Raw genomic sequence first — 20,710 nt, forward strand, 5'->3', positions numbered from 1 at the left:
TGAGGCGTTTTGGAGGCTGTGGACACAAGGGAACCAAGTTTCTGCCCTTCGGCAGAAACTCAGGTTCGGCCGCCGAAGTGACTTTCGGCCGCCGAACCCCCTTGTGGAGGCAGTTTCGGCTGCCGAAGCCTGCCCCCGAAACTCAAGTTTCGTCTCTGTCTGGGAGGTTCGGCCGCCGAAGGTGCCGCCGAACCTGCATGACCTTCGGCTGCAGAGGGACTTTCGGCCGCCGAACCTGCCGCCGAAAGTGCCCTGTTCAGCCATTTCTTGCATGTTTTCATGTGATGTTTTCAGGATGTTTTAGGGGGTTTTTGGGGAGTATTTTAGAGTCATGTTCATGTATGTTTGGTCCCTCATTTGAGTCCACCTGTGTAGGTTCGGACCTGAGGAACCGAGACCCCCAGCAGTGAGCCAGCTGCTTCAGAGTCTCTTCAGAGCTAGCCAGAGGTGAGTGGAATAACTCTCTTTACGTTTTAAAGTAAATAAATGAAATGTTTTAGCATGATTCACGCATCATGAATGCCATGAGATATATCAGGTTGATTGCATTAGAATTCACGAATATGTTGCATTGCATACCTTGTTGTTGATGTGGATGAATGTTGAGTGATCCATTAGCCCTTTTATGTTATGATAGCCTATGTGAGTCCAGGTGTGCCTGCTACGGCTCTACGCCCCTGGCGCTATGATTGATTATGGTAGTCCGGGTGTGCCTGCTACGGCTCTACGCCCCCGGCATGTATAAGTAAGAAAGATAGGGGCTAAATGGTGACAAGTTCATCCTTGTTGTGAAATGTTTGTGTTATGGCGCATACATGAAAGCATGATTTAAATTGATGTTTTATTATTCTGCTCACTGGGCTCTAGTAGCTCACCCCACTCCCTTTATCCCCAGAGTTGCAGGTACAGGATAGATCGGGAAGTCGGCTAGAGTGAAGTTAAGTCATGTATGTTGTAATAGATAGTCGTGGACATGAACATGATGTAACAAGAATTTATGACCATGTAATGTAATGTAATGAATGATTTGATGATGTATTGAGGATTATAGTAGTGCTTGACCTAGAGGTGTGTGAATCCCCATTATGTACAGAGTGTTTATTGAGTAATGATGCTAATGACCATGATTATCCAAGCTGATATGTATGATGATGATACCCCATTGGAGTATTTGATGAGGACTCCAGTGTGGGGTTTATGTATGATTTTATGCATGCACAGGTTTTGCTTGGATAAGAGAAAAGAAAAATTTTTACAGATTATGTATATGTTGTTATGTATGGGATTCCACAGGTTTACAGGAGGTATGTAGGCTTGCTACGGGTCCCGGCGGCCTTAAGCCGATCTGGATCCTAGCGCCGGTAACGGGTCGGATTTCCGGGTCGTTACAACTTCTGAATCCAGCCTTTCCTCTGTTGGGCTCGGCTCTGCCACCGTAGCTAGGTATACTGCCCTTGCTTCCTCCTGGCTTCCCCGAACAATCCCCACCCCTGCTTCTGTTGGGAACTTCATTGCCAGATATCTGATACTGGTGACAGCCTCAAAGTCAAACAGCACAGGTCTTCCCAGGATCGCGTTGTAGCTCAAGGGGAGTTTAGCCACCAGGAACACCGCATAGTGGGTGCGAACCCTCTGTGCCTCTCCCAGAGTAAGGGCTAGCTTTACTTTCCCTTCCACCGTCACTGGTGTTCCTCCAATCCCTTTAATCGGGGCTTGGTCCCGAACCAGTTGTTTTTCAGGAATTCCCATTTGCTGGAAGACTCGGTAAGGCAGAAGGTTCACCTTGCTTCCGTCATCCACCAAGATCTTCTTTACCCGGTAGTTGTGAATGACAGCTTCAATGACAAGGGCATCATCGTGAGGCATCTGAACACCCTGAGCGTCCTCCGAGGAGAAAGTGATGGTCGTTGAAGAGTGTTCGACAATCTGCATGACCTCAGCACTGCTGTTTTCTCCCTCTCTGCTCCTCTTTTTCTCCCTTCGGCTCATCCGACCTCCTGTGCCTCCTACGATCATATTGATGGTCCCACTGGACCCATCATTTACAGGGTTAACTCCTGCTCTTCTTGGCGTTTGGACTGCCAGATTGGGCTGAGGTCTCTGTCCCTCCGGTTTCTTCACGAAGTTCTTCAGGTGTCCTCTCTTTATCAACCTTTCAATTTCCGCAATCAGCTGGAAACAGTTATTGGTGTCGTGACCATGAGTTCGATGGAACTGACAGTATTTGTCGGGATTTCGCTGGTCGGCTTCCGATTTCAGGGGTTTGGGCCATTGTAAGAATTCCTTGTCTTGGACAGCTACGAGCACTTCGGCTCTAGAGGCATTAAGTGGGGTCGGCTTCTCCGGAACCCATGAAGGGAGTAGCCTCTGCTCTGAGACCTGAGGGGGAAGAGGTCTTTGGTCCCTTCGCTCCCAGGGTTGTCTGTAAGGCTCAGGCCTTTTGCCATGTTTCTTCTCATGCTTCTCCGGCCTCCTTTCCTCCGGGGCTTTCTCCTTGCCTGTCACTCCCTTGGCGAATCGGCTTGTCACCAAAGCGTCATCCTGCCTTATATACTTCTCAGCCCTCTTCATCAGCTCGGCCAGTGAGGTCGGAGGCTTCCTACTTAATGAGCCAAAAAACTCGGCAGAGGTTGTCCCCTTTTGCATGGCCTCCACCGCCCTTCCCTCATCGAGCTCGGGAATCTGCAGGGCCTCCGTATTGAAGCGAGCTACATACTCTCTAAGCGATTCCTCCCTTCTCTGCCTTACTGTTTCTAGATAGCTCGTCTTCCTATCCGCTGGCACCCCGGCGATGAACCGGCTAATGAAGCGAGTGGCCAGATCTCCAAAACTTCCAATGCTTCCAGTCTCCAGGCTATTGAACCACGCTCGCGCTGGCCCCGAGAGCGTCGTTGGGAATACCTTGCACATCAAGGCATCCGATAAAGTTTGCAGTTCCATGAAGGTCTTGTAGTTCATGACGTGCTCCCTCGGGTTACCAGCTCCGTCATAAGCCGCCATTGATGGCATTATAAACTTCTTAGGGACAGTCTCCTGCTGCACCCACTTCGAGAAAGGTGAAGAAGTGGGCAGGAAGGTTTGGCTTTGATCCTTCTTTCCCAGCTCGGCCAAGAGCTGCTCTCTCAACTTCTGCAGCTTTTGGTCCACGTCCTCATCTTCCGGCCTAGGCTTCTTCTCCAGGCGGTATTCCTCCTCCTCTGTTTCACTTCTGGTCCACCTGGTTGTCCCGGCGGAATAGTTGTCAGCCTCATCATTTTCTATCATCTCCCTTACCCTCCTTCCATGGATTTGGGCCTCTGGCTCTTCCTCTTCTCCGGCTCTTTTCTCCCTTTCCCCAGTACCGCGGCTGCTGGTCTGAAGGCGGTCGGGGATAGGTTGGGGCTCATTGGTTTGGGGTTCTTCTACCACCGGGAGTGTATTCATCGGGGTGTTGAGGCCCCTTTGTTGCATTATCTGCCCCAATCAGTGGGCGGTGTTCTGTAGTTGGAGGGCCATGGTTTGAAGGTCTTGGTTGGATAAGGTAGCGATGGGGGCATTTCCTGCCAAGCTTGGTGAGGGATTGAGAGGAATGGGTGTTTGGTTGTTTAGTGTTGTAGGGCTAGAAAAGGAGAACTGCTGCCCCTCTTGGGCAGAGCTCAGGTCATTTGGGATGTTAAGGTTGCTTTCATTGTGATTAGCTATCGTGGATCTCAGTGGGTTTTGTTAAGAGTGGAACTCCGGTGATGAAAAGATCTCCTTCGTTTCCCACAGACGGTGCCAATTGATGATCTGAGATCCAGAGAAATAGGGTTTTACAATGAGTTCTGTAAACTAGAAAAAGTTTAAACATAGAGGAGGGTATTTCTCCTTTTATATGTTTCCTTTTGTCCGCTAGTGACGTGCTAACAGGACGCATATCATTGGACCACCTGTCTCTGCTACGTTGATATGGACGTACGAGGGAATCAGATCTCTGCTCCATGCGTAACGGTCTCTGATCCTCTCCGGGCGCGTGTGGAGGGGTCCACGAGGCAGACGGATGGGTCTTCCTTCTGGTTCTGGGCTGGGCCAGAAGATAGAAGCAAAGCTGGGCCCAAAGGAGATCGGCCCAAGGTGCAATGAAGGCGAGGCCGGCCTGGTTGAGAAATTCAGAGGGGTCCGATATCAAGGCTCGAATGGACCTAACCTGTCAGCGCAGACGGTGTGTGGGCTTCTGAGCGATGGGCCGCGACCGAGGGCTTGGCCCCTAATCGGGGTAGAGAAATCCAGCGGTCATCAGTATATATTTAATTAAATATTTATCAAAATTATTTTAAAAATCTGCTATAATTAAAAAAAATTTAAAAGTTTTAATCTAATATTGAAAGTTTTAGCTGTATTGTGATTAAACGTAGAATTTTAAAATTTTCAATTCAATTTGATAAATTGTTTTAATAATTAGCTAAATTTATAATAAATTTAAAAATTAAGAATTTTTTATTCAAAAATAAAAATTTTAGCTGTAACTTAAAGTTGTGATTTTTTTAGTCAATAGTCCTAATTTTAATTATATTTAAATTATATTTAAATAATGTGTATCTATAAAAATAGCTATTTTATAAATTCTTATGATTAATATTCACTATTATTTTTAAGCAACTACTAATTAGATATATAATTATCTTTAATAAGGAAATTCTTATTTTTGATAATTTGATTAAAACATAATTTATCTAATTATTATCGTTAATATTGACTAAAATAAAGCTACAACTGTTCTTTATTCGCAAATATAATATTCTCTTATTTAATATAAGAAACACTAAACCAACTTTTTCTTTAAATAAAATGAAAAATTCAAAATTATGATAACGAAAAAAATTGAATAATAGATTAATTAACGATTTTTTTTAACTAATTAAATTAATAAATTATAAAAAATTTAACGGCTTTACCCTTCATTAACAAAATCCGGATTCATTTGGTCTGCAGCATTAATTTTGTTGGGCCAGAGGCAACGCCTAAAGTCAAAGTCTGGAGCCCAGTTTATAAATAGCCGCCTTCTAGAGTTGCGGTATCCCACCGGAATTTGCAAACCGTCGACCAGAACGCCCACCATTTTCCTCCCATTTTTTCTTTATTTATAATCCAAATTCCTATGGCGACCTGTTTTACTTCTTGAGGAAATCAGCTCCTTTTTCTCTTGCATTTTCAACAACCAATCAGGCCAGGTTAAGGATTTTAGAAATCAGGATTGGTTGTTTCTTGCATTTCGTTCATCTCGAGGAATGGTGGGATCGGAAAGTGAGAAGAAGGAGAGCAAGTCTGAGGGAAAGCCATGGAGATGGGTTATAATTGGTGCCGTCATTGCTCTTATTGTTGCTTTAACTACAGCTTCGATTACTACCTCTAAGATTTCTCAATTTGGTCAGCATTGTAGCTGCCCTCAGGTTCGTTTTCTATTCTATCCTTGTTTGGTTCTCGAGGAAACGAAGGAAAATAAATTGAGAAAGTTTTTTTAAGGATATTTCGAATGACTATTCACTTGAATTTATCTATTTGACTTCTTTCGTTTTTGTTTTTTTGTATAGTTAATAAAGAAGATTTATTACTTGTTGATATAGATTGCTCAATTCCATATTTTATGTAATGGGGTAGATATGGACTGTAATTTGCATTTTTATTTTGATTGTAATGCGAGTTGATGCTTCCACCGTTTGACTGTCATGATCAGCATTGTTGCAGTTTGCTTGGGCTTGTTTCTGTTATGTCGTCAGATGATATTGTTTTATTCGCTCTGTGCAGAGGTATAGTGGCATGGTGGAGGACTGTTGTTGCGACTATGAGACAGTGGACCGTCTTAATGAAGAATTGTTATATCCATCTCTCCAAGATCTTGTGAAAACCCCATTTTTTCGATATTTCAAGGTTTGTTGAATGCCTCTTGGTAGAATCAGTAGCTGGTGTATTTTGATAAAGGAGCTGATTTTGAACACAATGGCTCTCCTATAATAGGAGCTTATGCATGAAAGAAAGATAGGTGCATAGTCATTTATTTTTTTGGATGGGAAGTTTAATCTGTAGGGTGCAAATAGAAGGGAAAATGAAAGGACTTAACCCTTGCTATTTATTGCAAGGTTTTCTTTATTCAATAACAACTAAACTTTAATCTTAAACTAGTTAGGGTCAGCTATATAGATCCTTGTTTGCCATTTAGCTCTGTTAGACACCAAGTTAGTATGAATATCCAAAAATTATAAATCCTTGGGTACCATTTCCCTCCATGTCATCTTTCTGTCCAACTTATATAAATTATGAGATCATAAGTTAAATCTGTACCTCAATTAATGTAGAGATAATCTTTTTGAGTTGTTAGACATCTTTGAATGATTTGTATGAGTTTTTGCCGCATGAAGCTTCTAATTTTTGAATCTAAAGTTTCCATTTCACAATGATCAATCTTATCTGAATAGACTCTGTGGATGATGTTAATTTTCTACAATCTACAATGGTAGTTTATGTCAAGATTGGGATTGATTGGTTAGTTAGAACTTAAGTATTTACATTTAGGAAAGTTTTCATCAACTTGTCACAACTTTAATATTTTTTTATTAAATCATTTGCATATAATAGATCATGATTTCAATTTCGAAATATATCTTATTATTGCTACAGTTGTAATGTAGTCTATCGATCAAAATGCAGTCCTTCATATAAAGATCAACTGACCAATTTGTTTCTCCTAAGTGGATTATTTGCGTTCAAGTTATCAAATGAGAATCAGAATTCTTGTATTGTCCTTGTATTTGGTTGAAATTTGGTCACATCAATATGAAATGAGTTTCAGGTGCATTAATTATGAATTTTACTTCAAGTCAACGTTCTTAATCCTGACCGAATATGCTTATATCTATTTTTATATCTTCTCCTTGTATTTTACTGGCATTTAGAAATATATGGTACTCACTACTCACTGGCATATATTTTTAATTGAAAGCCTGTTGGCCAATTGTATGGCAGGTTAAGTTGCAGTGTGACTGCCCTTTCTGGCCTGACGATGGCATGTGCCACTTGAGAGATTGCAGCATATGTGAATGCCCGGAAAGTGAATTCCCCAAATCATTTAGGGCACCTTTCCATCAAGGTCTTCCATTGGATAAACTTCAATGTCAAGAAGGAAAGCCTCAGGCTGCAGTTGATTGGACCCTTGACAGTAAAACATTTAGGGGATGGACAGACATAGATAATCCCTGGACAAACGATGATGAGACGGACAATGGTGTATTATCTTTCTTTTACTTTTATTTATATTATTATTTTTTGTGGAGTGTGTATAATTCTTTTCATTTGCAGCAATAATAAAGGATTTTCATTTGCAGCTGAGATGACATATGTGAATCTTCAGTTGAACCCTGAACAATACACTGGCTACTCTGGTCCATCAGCTAGAAGGATATGGGACGCCATTTACTCTGAGAACTGCCCCAAATGTAAGTTGTCTTCTCTTCTGAGTGTACACATCCAACCAAAGTTCTTAGCTTTCCCACTCTTTTGTTTCATATTTTCTTATTCTGGCATAAGATAAAGCAAAAGGTGTTCATAATCTTTTTAGCTAATATACTTTTGTGATTAAAGGAACTGCACACACAGGCAATGTAAGTTGCAGCACAACATGCTGTCAAGCAAAAGATGCCAGCATTTCTTTCCTATGCTTAAATATTTTTTGTTTTTTTGCCTTAAAAAGTTGTTTTTTTCATTTTTATCCTGATTGTACTTTTCAGGACTCTTTGTGGTTGAAATTTTTCTTGCTGATGGTTACAGGATCATCTGATTATTTTCTTCCATTATCATGTGCAGATCCATCTGAAGAGTTGTGTCAAGAGGAAAGGATATTGTACAAGCTGATATCTGGTCTTCACTCCTCTATTTCAATTCATATAGCGGATCGTTATCTACTTGATGAGTCTAAAAACCTGGTATAAAATTTAGCTGCATGCTCCTCAACCTGTGTTATCTATGAACTTAACCTGCAATGGCCATTTCATATGTTTGCTTGCCTTTCAAAAGGAATTCTTAGGCATGCACTGCCATTTATTGAAGATCTAACTATTATTTCTTGTTTCCATTTTCATGTTTGCAGTGGGGACGCAATGATACATTGATGTATGACCGAGTTGTAAGATACCCTGATCGTGTTAGAAACCTATACTTCACGTACCTTTTTGTTCTCCGAGCTGTTATGAAGGTGAGTGCTAATGATAGGCAACTAGATGGGGATGTTTTTTTTTTTTTTATGTGTTATCTATTATAAGTTACATAGGCAGAATCTTGTTATGCATCTTTAAGGCTGTTATATCTAATGGATACGTTGTAATGCATTCAGGCTGCAGATTATTTGGAACAAGCTGAATATGACACTGGTAACCCTACTGAGGACCTCAAGGCACATTCCTTGATGAGACAACTACTCTATAATCCAAAACTTCAAGCAGCATGCCCGCTTCCATTTGATGAAGCTAAGTTGTGGAAGGGTCAACGTGGACCTGAACTGAAACAGAAAATTCAAGGAGAATTCAGAAACATTAGGTTTTCTCAATTTCTGTCAGCTCTCATTTTGAAATGCTTACCCTATCAAAAGCTGTAAATTTTTGACATCAAATGTAGAAAGGCCAATCTAGGACTTTTACCTTCTCCTTTAAGTAACTTGTTAATCTTTCTCCACTGTAGAATTGGTAAAATTATCATAATTTTTTTTCTCTGGTTTCTGCCTTCCTTTTGATTACTGTCTGTAGACTGTCCTGCCTATGTGGAAATGATATAACTAGACCTATTGGCATTGCAGTGCATTGATGGACTGTATAGGCTGCGAGAAGTGCCGACTTTGGGGAAAGCTTCAGGTTCTTGGTCTAGGTACTGCACTGAAAATCCTCTTCTCTGACAATGGCTGGGATCACTTGGGTCAGACTGTAAGTATCTTATCAATTACTGATGCATTGTTTAAGCTACTAATCATTGGTAAATTTAGCATGCATTTTTTAGTTTGCCATTGAAGCGTACAATATTGTCTTTCAGTTGCAGTTGCAAAGGAATGAAGTGATTGCCCTGATGAATCTCCTTAATCGACTATCAGAATCTGTCAAGCTGGTCCATGAAATGGGATCTGCCCTTGAAATGATGAAAGGACAAATTGCTCCACCCATTGCTCCAAGTAGCCTGTGGAAAAGAATGCAATCATTGTTATTTAGATCATAGGTAATTACAATTTCATATGTTTGGCTGATGATGTTTCTGAGTCGTACTCACTGTTTTATTTCTTGCAGCAAATAGTAAGCAATTGGTGAGAACTCAGCAATTAAGCCAAACATACTTGCAAAAGATAGATTAGGAAGCCACAATCAATGTTAAAAGGGAAAAGTTGCTGTGGACAGAATACAACAGATGTGTAAAGTAAAGAGTAATCTCGACAAATATAGTGTTGGCGAATTGTATTTATTTTCCTCATGTAAGCTGGTTGCCCAGGGCCTTTCTGTGTTAGACCCTTTGAAACCGTCCTCCTAATGAAAAGGAAAAACGTTAAAATAGAATCTTTGAGCTATGACCACCTGGAGTTTGTTGTGTTTTATTTTATTATCATTTTGTTATCTTGTTGAATGCAGGTGGTAGTAGTCTTATCATACCCAAGTTATAAACACATCCAAATGTTGCAGCCATTATGATATCTCATTTGGTCCATACAAGCTTTTTATGGGTACCTGCATATACTACTGCTTATGATAAAATGACTTTCATACTAATACAATTAAGTTTGTGATCCGTCATCATTATAAATGGTATTAGAGATAAAGAGTGTGGCTAACTGGCTATTATAAGCTGGACTTTAAAATAATAATTGATTACAAAATTAACATTTCAGAACATTCTGCAACTGAGATAACCAGTTCTCCAATCTCGTAAGGTACTAAAACCAACTTGGCCCAAACATGGAACTAAAAAGAACTCCAGTCTTGTATCCTACACAATAGCTGGTGTATCAACTATCTACTGCTTTGAAGCCGTTGATTTATGATATCAAATGAAGGTGCTCGGAAACACCAACTGTCAAGGTTATTTTTTTTTACAATATAATACCCTCTATAAAGATACATATGTCACTCCTGTGATCAGCTTGAATCAGAACTAATGTCTACTAGTTGAACAGAAAATTCAACGATACCCACAATACAGCACCAATAGCAACATCAAATCTTGACGGATTTGGTTCATTGCCTTTTCCATTTAATATCAAGTAGTTGAAATAGTGCTTCTTATATGCCAGGAACGTGTCATTGCACATCTGTAAACAGGAAAAATCAACCACGAGTTTCAGGGTGATACAGCTGAACCGAGAAATGTTGGAGAATATGCAAAATGGGGAAGCATGATATTCTTGGGAGACCGGGACAATCCAAGTTTAGCAAAGATAATTAAAAGAAATTTGACGCATTTCCAAATTTTACAGGAGAATCGAGGTTAAAAGCAAATCTTACATCCACCTTAGCGGGACTTCTTTAGACGTTTAGGAGGCTTTGTTTGCTCTTTCCTTGTATCATCAGGGGTTTTTAAATCCACAAATGGCTGCATGCACATTCAAGACAATAGTAGTAAGAAACTGAAATGATAATTCACCATTCCGTGTAAAATTTATCATGAGTTTACAACCCAGTCAAACATGCCAACTTATATCGATAAAAAACAATGGCATCCACAACAATGGCATTTACCTGACAAGTCTTCATTAGACAGGCATGGTAAACGCTATGACTGTAGACAAGCCATTAATATGAGATTTGTACACAATATCATTCCAGGTAAAAACCTTCAGTCTATTTGTTATATGCAATTGCCTCCTTCCATTCCTCACAGTGTCACAACAATCTCGTGAGCAAGAAATGGAATTACTTGCTTTACACAGTTCAACAAGTACACTTGTATACAAGGCAAGACACTGAGCTAGGATGGGCTGGCACAATTAACTAGCTAACTATCCAGCTAACAGAACTAATGATTAGTTACATTTAGCTAACTATAAATACAAACAATAGTTAACTAATCCTTGGTATCCTGATACATAGACCCAAAAACATAAAAGGAACTATCCCATGAAAAAATTATTCTTGCGGACACTGCATTAAGGCAGTTTTTTTTATAGTTGTTTCTAATTCTAGCACCAAAAATGGTTGGAAAGGGAAAGCAGGAAATAATCTTGCGCTAATAACTATTTGATAGTCCTTTTCTATAGGGGAAGGGTGACTGGGGAACACCATGTTAAAGGGTTATCAACCAGAAGAAAGGAAAATTTTTGAAAATATTTGCTGTAACTATCCAGTTATGTTGATATATTACATTAAAAGACTTGACATCGTCCATGAATTTGGGTGTGGCTAGACATGATTTTGTGATTGTACCATTCCTAACATAATACAAGATGAAAAATCTCTCACCTCTTAAAATTTCACAAGTTTCTCTTAAACATTATGAAATCTCCCACTTTTGCTAATTTGCATCCGTACCTTTTCAATTTCAAGGAAAAGTTTTGCCAATTGCTTAACAAGGTTATCACTTAGTTATGACAGAATTGAAGAATGCTAGAATTATATCTACTTTATCAATCTATATCCAATTTCAACTTATCAACTTAAGAAAAGTGCAAAGTTCATTATCCAATTTGTCTGGGTAATTCTAATAAAGAGAAATTTACCTCTTCTAATAAGAAAGTTCTCTACCAGATATATGTGTATGTAGTATATGCAGATTTATCAAGTTGTGAACATATCATAACGAGTAGTTCACATACAAAGTAAGATGGCATTATCCTGACCTCTTCCCATTTCTTTTGCAATTCCAAAAGTTCCTGACAGTAGGCAAGGCACTCAGCATGGTAAACTGCGGCCAACTTTTTTATCAAAGCCTTCCTTTTGATGATACCGATCACTTGTAACAAAAACATTTTCATTGTCAAAAACAAAGAACAAAACAGCATTAAGTTTGGATTCCAGAAAAGCACAGTAATCTTCAATCCCTTCCAGCAAAAATTCAATCAAACAACTCACCAACTTAGAACTTGTTAGCTATTAAAATAACCGATTCAAGTCTCACACGAAGATAATGAAGCCATTTAAGTACATATGCACATATATAATAAACGTTTCAACCAGGAAACACCATCATCACAGGCTAGAAGTTCATGTTATATATACAACAGGGATTCAGTAATTTGTTCACTGAAAGAAGAAATCATATAAAGATAAAAGTTATTTATACAAAAGTTGAAGCCAGTAGACCAATTTCACATTCAGGAATATATTGCAACGAATGAATAGATAGAAAGCAGAAAAGAAACCCTAAAAGGGAAAAACAAAAAAAGCCCCCAAAACCATGAAAAAACAAAAGAAAGCAAAATATACTTCGACTGGGATCGAAGGGAGGAGGTGGAGGCAGATCGGATTGCACTGTTGCAGCGTCAGCGGCGGTGGCGGCAGCCGGAGGAGGAGGTGATTTCTGGTGCTGGGGCATTGGATAGAGGTGGTTAGTTTAAAGGGATTGGTTTGCGGTTACTAAAGCAAGTCCATCTCCGCTAACATAACGAAGCTAATAATTGGGCGACTCTCCATTCTCTACAGTCTCCTCAGATTTCATCCGCGGGAGAAAATATAAATATAATAACACTCTCAGGAGTAATAATAATAATAATAATAATAATTTATTATTACGAGTTATTTATTTATCATAAATATTTATTAAAATATATGACTAATTAGATGATAAAAATTAGAGATTATAATAATAAGAGTTAAATATTTTTAGATATATAATTAATTAGAGTTAAAAAAATTAGCTATCTATATTTAACTAAATATTTAAAAAGATAAATAAATAATATATCACATAATATTTACATTAATTTAAAATTAATTAAAATTATTTTAAATATTAACTATAATTATAAAAAATTAAAAATTTTAAATATAATATTAAAAGTTATGGTTATAGTAATTATGTAAAGTTTTAAAATTTTTTAATTTAATTATAATTACAATAAATTTTAAAAAGATATTTTATTATTCAAAATTAAAAATTTTAATTATAATAGTAATTAAATACAAAATTATGATTTTTTTACCAATAGTGCTTAATAAAAATATAAAAAATTAATTAATTAAAATATTTAAATTGGAGTTATATATTTCTTAAATAAAATTACAATAATTTAATTTAGACTTATTTTTACAATAACAATAATAATAATAATAATAATAATAATAATAATAATAATAATAATAATAATAATAATGAAATATGCTATACATTTCTTATCATTTAACTTGGACTAGGAAATGGTTGTCAGGATTCATACTTTTATTTTTTTTTCTTGTGCTGTAGCCACTGACACTTATAATGCAATATACCAGTTGCATTGCAAAAAAAAAAAAAAAAAAAACTTTTTTCTAGGTTCTTCCCTCTTCATCATTTAAAAAAAATATTATTAAATGAAAAAATTTAAATGTTTTTACATAAAAAAATTAACATTTTTATTAATTTATATTTATAAAAACAAGATTATATTTTGAATAATTTTAATTTATTTTGATTATAGTGAGTGGACTAAATTAAATTTAAAAATTTAATAATAAATTACTATAGTCCAAAGTTTTATTTGATTAATAATTTTTTAAAACAATTTATTTTATTTCAATAATATACTTTTTAACATTTCTATTATATCTGTCGTTCTCATTTTTATGTGGATCATATATTAATGAAAATTTAAAATATTAACAAAATAAAATTTTATTTTATTAATATTATTGATATTGAAATGGAGTTTTCAATTTACCATAAATATTAAAAATTTCCATTTAATAGATGTAATTATTTTATTCTAAATTAAAAAATAGATTAATATAATTAAAATAATAAATATATTTCTTAATACATCTTTCATTTATATTGCTTCATAACTAAATTATTTTTAAAATTAATAACTTTACTTTTCTCTCATTTTGTTTTGATTTGAACTGAAGTCATCTTATAAATTTGTATTTTAATATGTACATATTTTTGAAAAAAAAATTAACATAATATTGATATTAGGTTTTTTAAAATTCTTAAGATATATTTTACGATTAATGCAAATTTTTTTAATTTATAAATCCCTTTTTACAACTCATTCTTATGATCAACATGAGCATGTAGTCAAAGAATTTAATGTATTCACAAAATACATTTGATTTTTTTTCAGGAATGTCACATTTCTTTTAATTCTCATTCTTTTAGATAAAAACATGTTTTAAAATCTTATGGTCAGATCTTCTATCTAATTTTTAGAGAGATTTTTCTCTAAAAAAGTTAGGTATCTAGACGTGATTTCTTTGTATGCTGCATCTTGTTGGCCCTGGAGGCCTCTTACCAATGGAATTCTACCTTCTTTGGGGGGAAAAAAATGAAAAAGTCCCTACGTTTAGCCATGCAAAGGTCATTCAAATCCATGATTCCATAGAGTAGCAAGCTAAGGATCGAGTCACGAGTTGGGAAAACAAGATCTTCTTGTATATATCAGAACGTTCAACAAATATCAAAGATACACAGATGGTTTTGTATATCACTAACAAGTATGACATACTCCTAAAAAAAATAACATTAACAAGCTTTTCCTCCTGTCAAAATTGTAGTTTTTGATAGGTGGAACCATCAAAGTACACGGCTCCATTAGGAATTTTGTTTCTAGTCACACCCAGAAATATGGAAGTTCCCACATTCAGGATTCATTACTCTGGTGATCCGCCCACAGGTATATCCATTCTGCATTCATTATTCTTGTGATCCTTCCCCAGCTGTGTCATGCTTTTCTGTTGGATTGCTGTTTCCCACCTGTGGTCTTTTAAGAGCTGCAAGAAAAGAAAGAAATGATAAGAAATAGTTCTGATTTTCAGGAATATACAAACCAAAAGGCCTTCTCTTTTGTTCTCAGGTATTTGTAGAAGAGGACACTTAGTAACAAAATTCATTGTCAACAGTATCGTGTAAAAGAGGAGAAGATGTCTCAGATTCCAGGGGACCCAAGTTTTCTTTTTTCAAATAATAATAATGCTAAGACAGGATTAGGCACTCTTAAAAGCAAATACAGAGATCTGCAATCCCAAAAAATCCTTCCATGATAATAGAAGGCTAGACCCCAAAATGTAATTACTTTTGAGTAGTATTCTCAGCATTTTAACTCGAGCACCAGAAACTAAAGCTAGACCCCAAAATGTAATTACCCCTGATCCAACTAAAATGCGAGTACATTTTAAAAGCAAGAAGTGATACAAACAAGAAAAAGGACATACAAGTTGAAGAAAGTACTTGAAACAAGAAAAAGGACATACAAGTTGAAGAAAGTACTTGATTTCAGCAAAAGCTTACATTCTCTTTACTATGAGAGAAGGAAAACAAGAAAGGAAATAATTTTAACCAGATAATAAGCAACCATTAGAGCTACGTTTGTTTGTGGAAAATAAGTTACACATGCCTTAGAAAATGTTTTCCAAGAAAATAGCTTATTTGCATCCATTGATTGTAATTTAAAAAATAAAAGATTTTAATAAATTTATATATAATAGTGATAATAAGGTTCTCAAAATCCAAAAAACGACTTCTTTTGAAAAAAAGGAAGTCATTTTCCTTAAAACTGACTATATTTTCCCTTTAACCAAAAAAAATATTTCCTATTGACAAATTTTCTGAGTGTTCCAAACGTTAAAAAATGTAGAAAACATTTTCTGTAAAACAAATGGAGGCTAACAAATATGACAGCATAGGCATTTACATAAAACAACAGAATGCGTTCAACTGGAAAGAAAGCATTGATCATGCAAGCACAGCACTCACATTTAAGAGATGATCCAGCAAGACAAGTGAGCCTTGATTTTGTGTTGACCTCAGCCAATGGATTTGGCTTCTCCTTCACAGCCATGCGAACATCCCAAACTCGTATAACTCCATTTGATGATGCTGATGCCAATAAATATGGATCATTCACATCACCATCATTCCTAGTAAGCACAACAATACCTTTCACACGGGTAGAATGTGCATCCTCAATGCAATATGCAAGCTTCCCACTGTTTGTATCCCAAGCTGTAATGTTCCGGTCCTCACCACCAGCAAACAGAAGTCCATTCTGTTCAAAATTCAAAAAATTGACTGTAAATTGATAGAGGAGATATAATCAACTGATAAGTATTCATGAGATGGGTCCAATAAGCAACTGATACAATTTGTGCCTGGATACTATGTAGGAAATGATATAGCTTGCACAGTTATCTAATTGTGAGAAAAAAGGTATCATCTTGGAAGCCTCCTTGCATCGGTAAGTTGGCATTAAAAAATTAATAGAAATGGGAAGCTGTAGAAATTAAAGAATTCGTGTATTGAATTGGAGAGGCTTCAAGTCCAAAGTTAACAAGAATCTTGCCTTCAGAATCCAGGTTTAATAGGGTGTACGGTATTATCTAACACTCTACTGAGCCAAGAGAAATGGCAGCTCAAGAAGATTGATCACGTTAAAAGGCAAATCATCAATTGCATAGCCATTTTACAATTCCAAGCATAAATTGCATAATAATTACATATAAAATTAGAACTCAAATATCTTCATGATTCTTCTTTTTAGAAAAACGAAGCAATGAAACTCAAAATTCAAACACAAAATCTAACCTCTCCAGGAGCAGCACAAAGAATCCGTTTCCTACACTCGAGTTCAGTCACCAACCGGGCATCTTCAGCCTGATGAATCCCAACCTTCTCTTCTGTCACCATAAAAAATCTCTCTCCACCCAAATCAAACTTCACCAAACTCGCCTCCTTCCCCAGCCTACAATAAAAGCTCCTCCTTCCCCTCACTAAATTCAACATCGCCAAACATTCGTCCCTTCCCACCGTAAGCGCCAACTTCCCAGATGGATGTACGGACAAGTCATTCACAGCCTTCTTGTGAGCCCATACTGTCTTCAAATGGACAAAGGGGTCGGCATCGAAGATGCAGACGGAGCCATCAGCAGCGGCAGAGAGGAGGTTGCGGGGAAAGGAAAGGGAGGGAGGGGTGAAGAAGGAAAGAGAGGTAATAGAAGAGGTGTGTTGGTGGAGGGAGCCAAGGGAGGAGGCGGAAGGAATGTCGTATATGTGAATGGTATCGTCGGAAGAGCCGGATGCAGCGGCAGGGCCGGCGGCGGCTACTGTGGTGATGGGGGCGAGGTGGGCAGGGTAGGAGAAAAGTGGGGTTAGAGTTAAGGTTTCCTGTGAATCGCTGTGTTTTAAGGGTTTGAGCTTGAAACCCCAGATAAATTTCTCATAGGAGCCTGCAATTAGACTCATGGTGATGGCGGAGGCTGAAAACGTCAAATACGAGGGTTTCTGATTTTGGGTTTTTGATAAACCCTATGGAACATCAAGCTTGGAACTTTGAAGGGGTTTTGTTCCAGTTCAAGAGAATAACGTATTATTACCAAAATGCCATTAGAATTTTTTTTTCCTAATTTTTTAAGTTTTTTTTTTCCTGGTGATTAAAAAAAATCCCCTAAATTCGTTAACCATGTTTTAACTCTTCCTAATTAAAAAAAAAAGCTTTAGCTATTATTTTTATTTTTCAAAATTCAACATTTAAATTGTTAAATTGTACAAAATCAGCAGGCAGTGAATGGACAATACACCCAAAAAATGAGAGTTTTAGTCTACTAGAAAAGATAAAGTGCCAAATTTTTAATTCTATTGCTAAGTATTACCTAATAATGTATTTAGTAGCATATAATTTTTGTGAAAAATACTTACGTTTGTATTAAAGGAAGGATTTAAAATCAAAGGCCGTTAATTAAATTTTGTAAGCGAGTTTGGTTCAACTAATAATCTCAAACCATAGACAATCTCAATGATTCTTGAATATGAAAAATACCATAAATAAACAAAAAATCAAGAAATTCAGCAAAAATGGACAAACTCAGCATTCAAGATAGTTAATTCAAACTTTTCTCTTGCTTCCTTGATTTCCAATTCTAGTTTTCTTAACACAGTATGTATATCATCCGCTTTTGGATGAGATTGATCAGCAGCTCGAAACTCATGTACACATCCATTTATTTCTAGCCAGCTACAACCAGGAGTTTTCTTCAAACCTCTATCTCTAAGAAAACTTCTCATTTTAGCAACTCCATCCCACTTTCCTGCCGCAGCATATATGTTTGACAGCAATATGTAATTTCCAGCATTTCTTGGTTCCATAGATATCAACTTCTCAGCTGCAACCTCTGCAAGCTCAGTCTCGGACTGCATCTTACAGGCACTCAACAAAGGACCCCAAACCTGTGCATCTGGTTTGAAGGGCATGGTCTTTATGAGCTCCCTGGCTTCATTGACATGGCCGGCACGGCCCAGTAGATCAACCATACAAGCATAGTGTTCTTGGCTGGGTTGGCAAGCATGGGTCTCCATCATCTCTTTGAAAAATTCCTGTCCTTCTTTAACAAGACCTGTATTAACACAAGCTGTCAATAGCCCAAGAAAGGTTATTTCATCTGGTACTGGATTTGATTGCTTCATTTGTCTGTATAAGTTGAAACATTGCAATGAGTCTCCATGCTTCGCATATGCATTGATCATTGAATTCCAAGTTATTGTATCCTTGTTGATTGTCTCCTCATCAAAAATCTTCCTTGCCATCTCTATGCATCCACATTTCGCATAGCTGACAAGCAGAGCTGTATTAACGGATGCTAGCTTAGTCATACAAAATTTAATGGAGTATCCATGAAGGTATTTTACTTGCTCTAAGGCCCCAACATTCACACAAGCAGGCAAGATGTTGATAACTGTGATGAAATCCACCCTAGGTCCATCAAGTTTCATCTTGTAGAAGAGAGACAAAGCATCAAGAGACTGATCATGTTTTACATATCCCTTAATCAATGAGCTCCATGAAGCTGCAGTCTTATTTGACAACAATTCGAAAATCTTTTGTGCATATGTTAAACAATCACATTCACAGTACATGTCAATAAGAGAATTAGGAACTGAAACTTGACAATCGGACCCATTCCGCATCACATGAGCATGCATTTCTTTGCCCAATTCAATAGATTTCAACTGCCGAATGGCGGAAACAGCAGGCAGTGCAGTAAACATATCAGCTCTAACCCCAGATTTCGACATATATCTCAGCAAATCTATGGATTTCTCAGGATAACCATTTTGAGAATATGCAGATATCATAATATTCCACACAACACAGTCCTTCTCAGGCATTTTATCAAATATTAACCTTGCATCACCTAAACCCCTCAACTTTGAGTACATTGTTAGTAGGGCAGTATTCAAGGACAAATCTTTACATAAACCACACACAACAATCACACAATGAATAGCCCTTCCTGCTCTTAATGAGCCCATTTGAACGGTTGACCTCAGGAAATTAACAATAGTAACGGAGAGGGAATCAGTTTTCTCCATTCTCATTCTTTCGTAAAACCAAAAACTTCTCTTCGTATTTTCAGCTGTCTCTGAAACAAAGGAATTCCAATAATCCAAATCATTAATGGACTTTCCGTCAATTACCTCTCTGTCGTTCTCAAGATCACCAAAACTCCTATACATCTCCATAGAAGCAGTACCTACCAAATAAAATGACTCAAAACCCAATTTTACAATATGCCCATGAATCGCTTTTCCATTTACGACGTCCAACAAGCAAGAACATGAACCTAAAACAACTGGGTATGTTTCCTCATCAGGGAGTATGGAATTTATTCCCATTTTCTGGTACAAAACAAGCGTACTTTTAAAGTCCCCAAACTTCGCCAAGTTTCTCAAAATTGTGTTATACAAAAGGGTATTGGGATTGGAGATAGAATTGAAGACTTGTTTAGAAATGTGAAGGAGGCCATGATTAGCATAGGAGTCAACCAACTTGGAAGAAAGTGTGGGGTTCTGGTGGAGGCCATGGAGGATAAATCTTGCATGAATTTGTTGAAGGTGTTGGGGCTTTTCGCAGAGATTAAGGATGGAAGTGTAGACAGTGAAAGGCCTGATTTGGTGTAAGAATTGAGGGATAATTGGGTTAAAAAAGTTGCTTGACCATTGAGCTTGGAGCATGGCAGTTAACCAGGATAGACTTTGGCAGCGCGCTTCAGGCAATGTGTTTGGGAAGAAGCTTCTTTTGATACCCATGAGTTTTTAAAGGGGGTAATTTATAACAAAGTCCTTCAAAATCTATAATTTAATCTTTATTTTTTATAATAAAAAATAAAATTTTTAAATTTTTTTTATTTTATTAAATTTTTTATATTTTAATTTTATTTTATATAACAATGTAATCCTTATAATTTTAATAATGTATAATAATTTAATTTTTATGATTTTAATATTTGTAATAATTTAATTCTTTAAATTTAAGTTAATTTTTTTATTAATAATTGATTAATGGTAAAATTAATAGAAAAACTATTTTAATAATAAAATAAAAAGTTAAGAATTAAATTTTTTGCATGGACTAAGTTGTGAATTTTATTAAACTTTAATAATTGTAATATAAATTATTTTTTAAAAATATTAAATTTATTTGGATAAAGGTTTTTTTTGAAATAAAGTAATATTTTTTAAAAATTAAAAAAACTTTAAAACCTTTATTTTTTTAACTCATTAAATTTTGAATCAGTAAAACTTTTATACCTTAATTTTATTACATTAA

General features: G+C 36.5%; 3 protein-coding genes and 1 long non-coding RNA gene across 5 annotated transcripts; 1 reads left to right on the forward strand and 3 right to left on the reverse strand.

Annotated features, from left to right (window-relative positions):
- Nucleotides 1–5,023: 5,023 nt before the first annotated feature.
- LOC110605276 (endoplasmic reticulum oxidoreductin-1) lies at nt 5,024–9,580 on the forward strand. The gene is made up of 10 exons (XM_021743719.2): nt 5,024–5,408; nt 5,764–5,886; nt 6,979–7,237; nt 7,338–7,448; nt 7,816–7,934; nt 8,099–8,203; nt 8,342–8,544; nt 8,801–8,924; nt 9,031–9,210; nt 9,279–9,580. Exons 1-9 carry the CDS (start codon nt 5,247–5,249, stop codon nt 9,208–9,210), a joined length of 1,386 nt encoding a protein of 461 aa, XP_021599411.1. The 5' UTR covers nt 5,024–5,246; the 3' UTR covers nt 9,279–9,580.
- A 249-nt stretch (nt 9,581–9,829) lies between these two features.
- On the reverse strand, nt 9,830–11,929 carry LOC110605278. 2 transcript variants are annotated; one of them, XR_006349247.1, is made up of 3 exons: nt 11,792–11,929; nt 10,491–10,572; nt 9,830–10,291 (listed from the first exon to the last, which is right to left on the reverse strand). It is a non-coding gene; the product is annotated as an uncharacterized LOC110605278 (long non-coding RNA). The 2 variants fall into 2 exon arrangements; XR_006349246.1 differs by having other exon boundaries at nt 10,485–10,572.
- A 2,593-nt stretch (nt 11,930–14,522) lies between these two features.
- Nucleotides 14,523–17,430, reverse strand: LOC110605685 (p21-activated protein kinase-interacting protein 1-like). The gene is made up of 3 exons (XM_021744332.2): nt 16,693–17,430; nt 15,865–16,156; nt 14,523–14,882 (listed from the first exon to the last, which is right to left on the reverse strand). The coding sequence occupies exons 1-3, from the start codon at nt 17,347–17,349 to the stop codon at nt 14,806–14,808; spliced, it is 1,026 nt and encodes a 341-aa protein (XP_021600024.1). The 5' UTR covers nt 17,350–17,430; the 3' UTR covers nt 14,523–14,805.
- A 198-nt stretch (nt 17,431–17,628) lies between these two features.
- LOC110604724 (pentatricopeptide repeat-containing protein At3g12770) lies at nt 17,629–20,202 on the reverse strand. The gene has a single exon (XM_021743004.2). It carries the CDS (start codon nt 20,188–20,190, stop codon nt 17,950–17,952), a length of 2,241 nt encoding a protein of 746 aa, XP_021598696.2. The 5' UTR covers nt 20,191–20,202; the 3' UTR covers nt 17,629–17,949.
- Nucleotides 20,203–20,710: the final 508 nt, after the last annotated feature.

This window comes from Manihot esculenta, chromosome 17 (assembly GCF_001659605.2).
Source record: "Manihot esculenta cultivar AM560-2 chromosome 17, M.esculenta_v8, whole genome shotgun sequence".
NCBI classification, from domain to species: Eukaryota; Viridiplantae; Streptophyta; class Magnoliopsida; order Malpighiales; family Euphorbiaceae; genus Manihot; species Manihot esculenta.

Coding starts and splice junctions, on each gene's coding strand:
- LOC110604724 (XM_021743004.2), bottom strand. CDS start 20,190: ATGGGTATCAAAAGAAGCTTCTTCCCAAACACATTGCCTGAAGCGCGC.
- LOC110605276 (XM_021743719.2), top strand. CDS start 5,247: ATGGTGGGATCGGAAAGTGAGAAGAAGGAGAGCAAGTCTGAGGGAAAG. Junction 7,449..7,815: donor CTCTGAGAACTGCCCCAAAT/GTAAGTTGTCTT, acceptor TATCATGTGCAG/ATCCATCTGAAGAGTTGTGT. Junction 8,545..8,800: donor GGAGAATTCAGAAACATTAG/GTTTTCTCAATT, acceptor TTGGCATTGCAG/TGCATTGATGGACTGTATAG.
- LOC110605685 (XM_021744332.2), bottom strand. CDS start 17,349: ATGAGTCTAATTGCAGGCTCCTATGAGAAATTTATCTGGGGTTTCAAG. Junction 16,157..16,692: donor TTTGTGCTGCTCCTGGAGAG/GTTAGATTTTGT, acceptor AATTTTGAACAG/AATGGACTTCTGTTTGCTGG. Junction 14,883..15,864: donor TGCTGGATCATCTCTTAAAT/GTGAGTGCTGTG, acceptor CTTTTCTTGCAG/CTCTTAAAAGACCACAGGTG.